General features: G+C 49.5%; 1 protein-coding gene across 9 annotated transcripts in view; it reads right to left on the reverse strand.

The window, feature by feature from the left end:
• The window catches only part of RIPOR1 (RHO family interacting cell polarization regulator 1), a 160,197-nt gene that overhangs the window by 111,083 nt on the left and 36,677 nt on the right, over positions 1-12,437 (reverse strand). The window contains exon 1 of one of the 9 annotated variants that reach the window (XM_043495277.1): positions 1,588-1,684. The exons of the other annotated variants lie outside the window; for them this stretch is intronic. Coding sequence (XP_043351212.1) covers positions 1,588-1,669 — 82 coding nt within the window. The 5' untranslated portion in view covers positions 1,670-1,684. Of the gene's footprint in view, positions 1-1,587; positions 1,685-12,437 lie in introns of those variants that run through there. 9 annotated transcript variants of the gene reach the window in all.

Genomic DNA, 12,437 nt, shown 5'->3' on the forward strand with positions numbered 1-12,437 from the left:
ATGGCCTCATTTCCTCCACTCACCCTGCCAGGGTCCCGTTCTGACTCTGGTTCACAGACTGGGGTCCTTCCCTGATCACTCTTAAGACAGACTCTGTGCTGAACTCACTAGGGTCCATGGTCATGAGCCCCAGAGGGCCCCTAAACCCCCAGGAGCCCAGCTATGTGGCAGCCCTATTCCATGCAGTGTCCTCCTTGCAATTCATAGAATCATAGAATATCAGGGTTGGAAGGGACCTCAAGAGGTCATCCTCTGCTCAAAGCAGGACCAATCCCCAATTTTTGCCCCAGTTCCCTAAATGGCCCCCTCAAGGATTGAACTCACAACCCTGGGTTTAGCAGGCCAATGCTCAAACCACTGAGCTATCCCTGGAGAATGCGTGTTAATTCCACCCAACCAAGTCAGGCTACGCGCCTACAAGCAGAAACTGATTGAGCCTTGGCAGACCGGCCATTTGACAGCAAGGCCAATATGGGCAGGAAGTGAAGTGATGTGCCTGAGGCCACATGATCACAAGTCAGGAGCCCCACTGCACTGGTCCCGGTGTTAATTCCACAATGTGACTCTCCAGTGACTTTCAGGGAGGAGTGTGAGCAGCGCCAATTGCAGGCGTGCAGCAGCGCCAGACAAGGTGTGCACCCACTCGCACGCCTCCAGCACAAGCACGCAGTCTGTCGGCCTCCAGAGAAGGAGGGCTCCGCCCCATCCCCATCACGTGCTGCAGCTTTCAGGAGCCCACGCTGTGTGTGCAGGGATAATTATCATTCCCTCCTGCTGGGGCATGTGGCAGGATGAGTCACATGCTCCTCCTGTATCGCTGCCTTGAGATACAGCCAGCGTTTAGGGGGAAGGCACATACAGCCACACAAGCAAGGCAGCTTCTTCCTCCCAGAAGACTCTTCCTGCTGTGGGGCAATTATAATAGTTACAGATGCAAAGCGCCAACCCGATCTCGTTCCTTTTCCATCTTTCCCAGAGATGTTGGCAGAAGCACAAGGGGGTCAGAGCTGGAGCTGCCCTTTTTCTCAGTCAGGAAGCTTTCTCTACTTCCAATCCCTTTTAACAAGGCTCTAACCAAAGAGAAACAAGAATCCAGATTATCCAGCTCTGTAGGCAGGGCATCCGGGGCTCTTCCTGCCCTTGAAGAGCATATTCCTCTTTGATCAGAGGTAGCAGGCCCTGGCCTAGGAAGCTGTAGACCAGTTCATCTAAGGTTCTGAAGTCCCCAAGATTGCCGATGGCTGCAGGGCTCTCCAGCAGACTGTAAATTGAAGGCTAGCATGGAGATTCCCACTCAGATTAATGGAAGACACTCCAGCGACACCAAATGCATCAAATAGGTCTCCTGGATTTGATTGGCAGGGATGAAAGTCCAAGCCAGCAAAGAATATTCCTGCAAGCCACATGTTAAGAAGAAGTGGCTGAGATGCCAGCTGGCTCCCAGAATCCAGTCCTGCTGGCACAGAAATCTGGTGCCAGGCTTTCACAGCTGATGTATGAGCTAATGAAACCAGTGCTAGCAGTAAGTCAGACCCCATCAACAGAAACCCCATCTGCTTGTCAGGTCACCTGGATTCTTGTGCCCACCTAGAACAGCTTCCGAGGACAGTCTCTTGGAGTGCTTCTTTGCTATTGGTTCTCCATGGCTCCCAGTGCCTCCCCCAGCCATGCGGAGTGAGTGCAGCGCTCCCTCTCTGACAGCAGTTTGTTACCTTGAAACATTCCCCGGCTGGATTCTGAGGAGGTCAAAGTCCCTGGCCTGTTCTCCTGAGGGAATAAAGGAGACAGTGACCCGTACTGAGATCCAGAAGAAGCAGCCAGGTCACTCTGCCCACTCCTCTCCAACCCTATCTTTTAATTGTTTGTTTCTGCCCCTATCTGAGTCCAGGACTGAGGCCTGGAGAGACTCTGCTGATCCAGATCCTCTGCCAAGAAAGATGTTTGATTTAAGCCTTCTGATGGGGGAACAGAAAACAAAGAGAAACTGTTTGGCGCACCCCCAGGAGGACACAGGCCTGTCAGCTGGGAGCGCGTCTGCTGAGAGCCAGCACAATAGCTTGCTGGCATATTGCAGGCCCTGGGACCGATCAATGTTCCAGGATGCTATGCAGCGCCGACGGAGCTGGCTAAGCTTTAAAGGGTAACTTTATACTGCAATAATAAACAGGAGTGGTCACATTCCTCCCCAGTGTCACTCCGCTGACGCCCATGGAGTGACACCAGAGAGAAATTTGGCCCCAGGAGCTTGAGCTCGAGGGCCAGGCTCCGGTCTCTGAGCAGTGGGGTAAAATCGGGAGTGGCTACATTGCAGTCAGTGGTGTGGAATCTGGCTGATGGACCCACATCTTAGCACTCAGTCATTTCTGTGCATGTGCAAGGGACACAGTCTGCTCTGTTTGCTTGTGCTGCGGTGACCAGTGCAGTGCAGACAGGTCCCAACGTGCCTTTGGCCTGCAGAGTGCGTCTGCGCTAAGGCTCTTGCAATGGTGGAGTGCATTTGGTTTAGAAAGTAAAAATTGCTACCTAAAAATAAAAGTATCGGAGCCAGCCCTATTGCTGGGACACAGATAAATCTGGCTGCGCTGGGACTCAGAGCAGGGACGGCTGCCTACGGAATGGGATGTACACAGCCAATGGCTTCAAATAGCTGGACATGAGAAGCCAAGATCTTCATGGAGCCGAGCATCTACACTGGTAAGGGACAGTAGCTCAACTCAGCTGCACAGCTCTCCACACCGACTGGCCTGGACTGGCCTGTCGGGCAGATCCTTTAGCCTCCCCTCCCATGATGATATGAGATCCCAGTGGTGGAGCTGGGACTGAGCCTCAGACCCTTTCTCTTCAGTGAGTGGAGGCAGGCAGGGGACTCCCTCAAGAAACAGGGGTGAATGGAGCCTGGTCCAGCCCTTCCCAGATGGATGGACAGACCTTGAGCTGCAGGGCCTTGGAAAGTGAGGCAAGAAGGCTTTGGGTGCAGAGAAGTCCATCCATCAACAGCAAAGAGAGGCTTTCTGGGAACGCCAGAGCTCACGTCTCTTCCCCCCCGCCCCAGCCAAACTGTCCAGCTGCAGCTTGGCGGAGGCGTGAGCTCAGTGTGCAGCGGAGAGCTGACAGGAGCCGGGGCAGGAAGGAGTGGCTGGGGAGGACTTGCCAGGCAGACACCGCTAGGAAGGAACGGGAGAGCGACAGGTGAAGGCTGCCCCAGCCACAGCTTCTCTTAGCATCGCTGCCAATGCAGCTCCTACCGTGCCAGCTGGGCTAGGCTAATCACCCGACAACAGGGGAAACACATGGCTCAGAGAGCCCCTGACATTGGAAGGCGAATGGCTTTTGGCATCCTGGGCACTGCCCAGCAGGGCTCTCCAGCAGCGCTAGCGCAAACACTGCTTCTCCTCACCTGCCCTACCCCATGACATGTTCCTGCCCCTCTCCCTCCTGGGGGAACCCCCCCAGACGGTAGGTAATTTACCCTCCCACAAGAACAGGCTGGCTAGGACAGGGGCACACATTGGGTTGGGTCAGCAGGGGTTTCAGCATAAAGACCCCCCGAAAGGCCAGGCGCTGACGGCTGGAATCCAGAAGCAGTCCAGCCACAAAATAGCAGCTAGTGGCTTAGCCCCCCTCTCCCCCCGGCCTTTGGCTGCTCCGCCCCAAGTGGGGCCAGTGAAAGGGGCTTGGGTGGGTCATGGAGCTGATGACAAACCAGGGGCTTTGACACCAGGTGGCCAGTTCATCTCCAGCCCGGGGCAGCAGTGCCAGCGAATTAGCGACCGCTCTGTGCTCTGGCATCGCTTGGCAGCAACCGTCCCCAGCAATCAGCACCCACTGCTCCCACCCAGGCTTAGGCCAGTCCCAGCACAAGGCCAAGGAGCAAAACAGCCGGGGAGCCTGGCTCTCCACGCATGCCAGGGATGTCTCCCAGCTCAGAACGCTTGCACTGGTAGGGAAGCAATACTGCCCCTGACCACACGGTCTCAAGCAGGATGTCGACCTGCTAGGCTTTCCACCCAGGGCTGCTCCTGCAGCTTTGCATTGCTACTGAGGTCTGCACAAGCAGCATGGAAACACTTGGGCTGGGAAGAAGCTACGTGTAGAATGGATCATGCATGTCCAACTCCCCTCCTGGCCTTTGAGGTAAAGGTTCCCCCAGGGCAAGGCTGAGCCACATTGGCAGAAAAATGCAGATTTGTTCCCTGGCTCCTCTCAGCCTCCCTCCCTTCTGGTATATCTCAAGTGGGCCCTACCAGAAGGTGCTCCTACCCACATCCCCGGCCCTCCAGAAACCATCCCTGGGCTGCTGTCCTGTGAGGCCCCTGGCATTCCTGCCGAGTAGCCCACCCATTTCCAAGCTGTGCCTAGAGACCATCTCTCAGTGCTCTATACTGCGCATTGCCTCACCCTCACTTCCCTGACCACAAGCGGTGGAACGTTCTACCACTCCTGAAGAGTGAGGCACCTCATGGGACAGCCCTGATTCACCTCCGGTCCCACGGCGATATTAGTTGGTGGCTCCTGCACAGAGATGTGAGCATGGGCACGTGTCTGGGGCAGTTCACAGACACCTCTGATACGTGCCTCTTCTGTGGGGAGCAGCCCCTGGGGCATGGCTAGCTGGATGCAGCCCCATCTTCCAGCTCCTCCCACTGAGCTTCTGGCTGAACTTTCCCCCACACCTAGTCCTCTCCACAGTCCCTGTCCGTGCCCATACAAAGTCAGGGGAATGCCTTAATCTCCTCCTGGCACTGGCCAAGATGGCCACCCACCAGCCCCAGATGAGGAACTCGCTGGGGAGATGCTATGCAACTGGGAGGTCTACTTCCATGCCCAGGATATCTCATGCATCCAGGCAGAGTGCTCTGGGCAGCATCCACAGACCGCATGGCCTCTTTCACCAAGCAGCAGTGGCATCCAGGGTTCTCTGCCCAGTGAGCCCCTCTGGTTCCTTTGTTTTAAACCTTTGACACTCCTGCCACTCCTGTTCCCATCTGAGCCTTCCTTGTCCCACAGAATCAGCTGGTTTTCTAGGCTCTGTGGCCCTTCCTCGATGGAGGGCAGCCTTGTGTCCTCGGCCCATCCTTCCAGAAGTCACATGGGCAGACCGAATGACTGAACACTGCTACTAAAGGGACAGGTGAGGGGCATGCTCTGGCCAGCATCTCCCAACTGAGCAGGCCAGTAGCTGCCGGTGCCCAGCCGAAGAACCTCATTCTCCTCAGACAAGCTTCCCTAGCAGTTAGGCTGAGCTCTGCCCCTGCAGGGAAGATGGATAGAGATGTCCTTAGTACACGGCTCAAGCCATGCATTGGCACCTGGTATTCCACTTGCTGGAGCCAACAGTCCATGCTGAGGTTTCTCAAGAAAATAGTTCAGAAAACTTGTATTTTTGCACTCAATCAACTAGCAGAGCTTAGGGAAGATGCTTTCATCTCCCGCCTCCTTCCTGCTTCTGTTTGCTTTATCTACAAAGCGGCACTTAAACCTTCCAAGGGCTTTGGACCTGGGCTTGACCCATCTATTTAGAGATGCCGGGGCTCATCCCTGGCAAGCCCGAGCACAAATTAAGCACTGAGGGAGATCCCCGCATCCAGGCAGGCTAAGTACAGTTCTGCTGCCCTTTACTCATACAGTACGGAGAACATTTCATGACCCCCCACATTTAATACTTAAGTGATTTGTAACCCAACACCAGCCAGAATTGATCCCTTGGGCAGCATGGCTCTGTCTGCTGGATACCTAGGCAGAGTAGGTGAGTTTGTGTAAATACAGTCTGGTCCTGAAGCCTCTCCACTCACCCCTGGCTCATCACTAGCCCTCAGAAGAGAGCTCAGTCAGACCTTGCTTATAAATAATAATTTGAAATTATTACATAGGCCAATATAGCCGAAACAAATGTGCCACCATTGACATAAAGAACAGCTGTATGAGGAAGCTAGTCTTTGTTCAGACTTTTCATGCTTTCTCAGGTACAAGTATTTTCTCATACACTTTATATGCTTTTAAAGTGTGTATTAATGTTTCAATTTCAATTCAAATTTTCAACCAATGACTAAATTGGCAATACTGCAAGTAACTGGAGGGAGGGTGTTGGGAAAATTCAGGGGAGGTGTACACCCCCTCTGGGGGGGGCGTCTAGGGAAATCTCTGGAGCTGGCCAGAGAATTGGACTATGTTATAGTAACTGCACTCCAGAATGCTAGATTTGTGACTGGGAAACGTATATAAATATATATTTCCTAGTAGGCCAAGATTTTTAAAATGCATTATTTGCCAAGGTTATCTCACGTCATCACTGTCTCAAGAGGTCATTATATGGGGAGTTTCTGTACTAAACTTTTTTATTATTATACTTATTTTTTATGTAAGAACAGCCATATTGGGTCAGACCAATGGTCCAGCTAGCTCTGTCATAAATATAAAGGGAAGGGTAACCACCTTTCTGTATACAGTGCTAGAAAATCCCTCCTGGCCAGAGGCAACATCCTGTTACCTGTGAAGGGTTAAGAAGCTCAGCTAACCTGTCTGGCACCTGACCCAAAGGACCAATAAGGGGACAAGATACTTTCAAATCTTGTGGGGGGGGGAAGGCTTTCGTTTGTGCTCTTTGTTTACGTGGTTGTTCTCTCTTGGGACTGAGAGAAGCCAGACAGAAATCCATCTTCTCCAACCTATCCTAAGCCAAGTCTCCAATATTGCAACCAGTAGAGGTAAACCAGGCAAGGCAGATTAGTTTATCTTTTGGTTTATGTGAATTTTCCCTGTGTTAAGAGGGAGGTTTATTCCTGTTTTCTGTAACTTTAAGGTTTGCCCAGAGGGGGATCCTCTGTGTTTTGAATCTGAATACCCTGTAAAGTATTTTTCATCCTGATTTTACAGAGATGATTTTTACCTTTCTTTTTTTTAATAAAATCCTTCTTTTAAGAACCTGACTGATTTTTCCATTGTTCCAAGATCCAGGGGTTTGGGTCTTTGATCATTTTGTAACCAATTGCTTAGGATATTATTCTCAAGCCTCTGTAGGAAAGGGGGTGTGTAAGGCTTGGGGCGATATTTTGGGGGAAGACGTCTCCAAGTGGTCTCTTCCCTGATTCTTTGTTAAATCGCTTGGTGGTGGCAATGTACCAGGCTTTAACCTAAGCTGATATAAGCTCAGAGGGCTTTCATGCGGGTCCCCACATCTGCACCCTAGAGTTCAGAGTAGGGAAGGAACCCTGACAAGCTCAGTATTCTGTCTTCCGATAGTGACTATTCCAGGAGCTTCAGAGGGAATGAACAGAACAAGGAATCATCAAGTGATCCATCCCCTGTTGTCCACTCCCAGTTTCTGGCAAACAGAGGCTAGGGACACTCAGAGCATAGGGTTGCATCCCTGCCCATCCTGGCTAATAGCCATTGATGGACCTAACCTCCATGAACTTATCTAGTTCTTTTTTGAACCCTGGTATAATTTTGGCCTTCACAACATCCCTGGCAAAAAGTTCCATGGGTGACTGTGCGTTGTGTGAAGAAATACTTCCTTGTGTTTGTTTTAAACTTGCTGCCTATTAATTTCATTGGGTGACCCCTGAGTGAAGGGGTAAATGACACGTCCTTAGTCATTTTCTCCACGCCAGTCAAGATGTTATAAGCCTCTCTCATATCCCCCCTGAGTCATCTCTTTTCCAAGCTGAAAAGTCCCAGTCTTTTTAATCTCTCCTCATCATTTCGGTTGCCCTTCTCTGGACCTTTTCTGATTCCAATATATCTTTTTTGAGATGGGGTGACCAGAACTGCCTGCAGTATTCAAGGCGCATCATGGATTTATATAGTAAAAGTGGAGGAACTTGGTTTGCCAGACTGATCAGCTAAGCCAATACTGACAACCTATATGAAAAGGCTGCAAAATACCATGCCTCTGGACTGCAACAACGTGCAGAAAGCCCTATAAGCCAGTCACTGTCAAAGCCAATTTTAGAAGAACTTAATGAGGCTATTAAGAATGATGGAGAAGTTTATACAACGAGGAGTCCTTGTGGCACCTTAGAGACTAACAAATTTATTTGGGCATAAGCTTTCGTGGGCTAAAACCCACTACAGCAGATGCATGGAGTGGAAAATACAGTAGAGAGGTATAAATACACAGCATTTATTGAAAAGATAGGAGCTGCCTTACCAAGTGTGGGGGGTCAGTGCTAATGAGCCAATTCAATTAAGTTGGAAGTGGGCTATTCTCAACAGTTAACAAGAAGGGGTAGAAATCAATTTTGTAGTGCTAATGAGGCCAATGTAATCACACCCCTGATGGTGTGGCTGATGTGGTTAGGTCCTATGATGGTCCTATCTCGGGGCCTCTCCTTCTGCCGCACCACCCCCATGAACATGATACAGTTCTGCAGTGACATAAAATCCTACTTTCAACGTTTCCAACTCAAGGAATATTTCCAACACACCACTGAACAGCATACTAACCCACAGAGACCTTCCTACCAATGCTACAAAAAGAAGGATTCTGGGTGGACTCCTCCTGAAGGTTGAAACAACAGACTGGACTTCTACCTAGAGTGCTTCCGCCGACGTGCATGGGCTGAAATAGTGAAAAAGCAGCATCACTTGCCCCATAACCTCAGCCATGCAGAACAAAACACGAGCCACAACCTCAGAAACAACTCTGACATCATAATCAAAACGGCTGACAAAGGAGGTGCTGTGGTCATCATGAATAGGTCGGAATACGACTGAGAGGCTACTAGGCAATTCTCTGACACCACATTCTACAGGACATTACCCTCTGATCCCACTGAGGGTTTCCAAAAGAAACTACACCATCTGCTCAAGAAACTCCCTGAAGAAGCACAGGAACAAATCTACACAGACACACCCCTAAAACCCCGACCTGGGGTATTCTATCTGCTACCCAAGATCCATAAACCTGGAAATCCTGGACACCCCATCATCTCAGGCATTGGCACCCTGACAGCAAGATTGTCTGGCTATGTAGACTCTCTCCTCAGGCCCTACACTACCAGCACTCCTAGCTCTCTTCGAGACACCACTGACTTCCTGAGGAAACTACAGTCCATTGGTGATCTTCCTAAAAACACCATCCTAGCCACTATGGATGTAGAAGCCCTCTACACCAACACTCCACACACAGATGGGCTACAAGCCGTCAGGAACAGTATCCCTGATACTGTCACGGCTAACCTGGTGGCTGAACTTTGTGACTTTGTCCTCACCCATAACTATTTCACATTTGGGGACAATGTATACCTTCAAATCAGCGGCACTGCGATGGGTACCCGCATGGCCCCACAGTATGCCAACATTTTTATGGCTGACTTAGAACAACGCTTCCTCAGCTCTCGTCTCCTAATGCCCCTACTCTACTTGCGCTACATTGATGACATCTTCATCATCTGGACCCATGGAAAAGAAGCCCTTGAGGAATTCCACCATGATTTCAACAATTTCCATCCGACCATCAACTTCAGCCTGGACCAGTCCACATAAGAGATCCACTTTCTAGACACTACAGTGCAAATAAGCGATGGTCACATAAACACCGCCCTATACCGGAAACCTACTAACCACTATGCCTACCTACATGCCTCCAGCTTTCATCCACACCACATTACACGATCCATTGTCTACAACCAAGCTCTAAGATACAACGCATTTGCTCCAATTCCCCAGACAGAGACAAAACACCTACAGGATCTCTATCAAGTGTTCTTAAAACTACAATACCCACCTGGTGAAGTGAAGACACAGATTGACAGAGCTAGAACGGTACCCAGAAGTCACCTACTACAAGACAGGCCCAACAAAGAAAGTAACAGAACGCCACTAGCCATCACCTTCAGCCCCCAAATAAAACCTCTCCAGCTCATCATCAAGGATCTATAACCTATCCTAAAAGGACAATCCCTCACTCTCACAGACCTTGGGAGACAGGCCTGTCCTCACTTACAGACAGCCCCCCAACCTGAAGCAAATATGCACCAGCAACTACACACCACACAACAAAAACACTAATCCAGGAACCAAACCCTGCAACAAACCCCAATGCCAACTCTGTCCACATATCTATTCAAGGGACACCATCATTGGACCTAACCACATCAGCTACACCATCAGGGGCTCGTTCACCTGCACATCTACCAATGTGATATATGCCATCATGTGCCAGGAATGCCTCTCTGCCATGTACATTGGCCAAACCGGACAGTCTCTATGCAAAAGAATAAATGGACACAAATCTGAAATCAAAGAATTATAACATTCAAAAACCAGTAGGAGAACACTTCAATCTCCCTGGACACTCAATAACAGACTTAAAAGTGGCAATTCTTCAACAACAAAACTTCAAAAAGAGACTCCAACGAGAAACTGCAGAACTGGAATTAATTTGCGAACTGGACACTATCTAATTAGGCCTGAATAAAGACTGGGAGTGGATGGATTAGTACAAAAACTAATTTCTCCCTGCAGATATTCACACCTTCTTGTTAACTTTGTGTGTGTATAGGGGCTTTGTGCTGGGAGAGCAGCTGAGCCTTGATTAGGGAGGTGGGGCTTCTGACTAGAGGTCCTATAAAGGTAGCCAGCCAGTCAGGCAGTGGCACAGGAGCTAGCAAACAGAGCTCTAAACAGGGGAGTTTGAGTGGGAGTTTGTAAGGGGCGTTTGTATTGTGGTGCTTGTTTGGGGTTTGCTTTTGCTGGGGGGGGGTCTTTTGGTGTGACTTGTGTTTCCCAGATTAACAGGATTTAGGTGGGAAGGCGATGACAGATACAGAGGCAGCTGTGGGAGTGACTCCTGTAGTGGAAGACACATTGAGGATGACTGGATGTGGAAGCTGTGGTATGTACATGATCCTGGAGGGGGGAACCGGTAAGAGTTTTTTCTGCATGAAATGCCGTCTGATAGAGCTGATGGAGGAAAAGATCCGAGGTTTGGAGATGCAGGTGGAAAGTCTCGTTGAGTTTAGGAAGGGGTTTGAGCAGATTATGGAGCAAAGATAGGAGGTATCGAAGGGAAAAGCTCAGACTCACGGATGGAAGCAGGGCTGGGGAATTTTGAGGGGAGACTGGGTGAGGAAAGTGGTCAGTGGAAGCATGTGACTAAAAGAACCAGGCAGAGGAAAAGACGGGCTAGTGAAGGAGAAATAGAGCTTAGGAATAGGTTTGCAGAGTTGGAAAATGAAGAAGGGGCTCATCAGGTACTTGTTGAAGGTGGAAGGGTAAGGAAGAAGAGAAGAGAGGCTAGTCCTATAGGAAAAGCGGAAGAGTCAAGGGAGACTACACCAAATATGAGCCCCAGGAGGATACAGGATGGGTTGAAGAGGATTATAAGGGAAAATAGGAATGGAAAGAACTTGCAGCCAGAGGGAACAGGGGAGAGACTGGAGAATAGCATCATCACCAGGAAAAGGCAGGTCTATGTGATCGGGGACTCTTTATTGAAAAGAATAGACAGGCCTGTAACTAGAGCTGATCCAGAGAATGGAAGGGTGTGCTGTCTTCCGGGTGCTAAGATATGGGATGTAGGCCTGAGGTTGAAAAGGATCCTAAAGGGAGCAGGAAAGAATCCCCTAATTATCCTTCATGTGGGAACAAATGATACAGCTAGATTCTCGCTGGAAAGTATTAAGGGAGACTATGCTAGGCTGGGGAAGACGCTTAAGGAAATTGAGGCTCAGGTGATCTTTAGTGGGATCCTTCCTGTTCCTAGAGAAGGGCAACAAAGGTGTGACAAGATTATGACTGTCAACAGATGGCTTAGGCAGTGGTGCTATAAGGAGGGCTTTGGGATGTATGGCCACTGGGAGGCATTCACGGACAGAGGACAGTTCTCTCGGGATGGTCTTCATCTGAGTAGGGAAGCAAATAGACTTCTAGGATCAAGGCTGGCACAACTGATAAAGAGAGCTTTAAACTAGGAATTAGGGGGAGACGGTTGGGAGATGTCCAGGAAATCTCCACGCCAGATTTTAGCATTGAGAGGAAAGAAGACAAAGTAAGAAAGGATACAATCGTGGGTAGGAGAATGTATATAAGGAGCGAGGGCGGTGTGGATACTAGTCTAATAGGTTATACTGGCTGTAGAATGACTGTGCCTAATAGGGTACAAAATGTGAGTGAGGCCAAACAGCAAAAATTAAGATGTTTGTACACCAATGCGAGGAGCTTAGGTAACAAAATGGAGGAACTAGAGCTACTGGTGCAAGAAGTGAAACCAGATATTATAGGGATAACAGAAACATGGTGGAATAGTAGTCATGACTGGACTACAGGTATTGAAGGGTATGTGCTGTTTAGGAAAGACAGAAACAAAGGTAAAGGTGGTGGAGTAGCATTGTATATCAATGATGAGGTAGAATATAAAGAAATAAGAAGCGATGCAATGGATAAGACAGAGTCCGTCTGGGCAAAAATTACATTGGGGAAGAAAACTAGTAAAG

This window comes from Dermochelys coriacea, chromosome 12, assembly GCF_009764565.3.
Source record: "Dermochelys coriacea isolate rDerCor1 chromosome 12, rDerCor1.pri.v4, whole genome shotgun sequence".
Taxonomy (NCBI): domain Eukaryota; kingdom Metazoa; phylum Chordata; order Testudines; family Dermochelyidae; genus Dermochelys; species Dermochelys coriacea.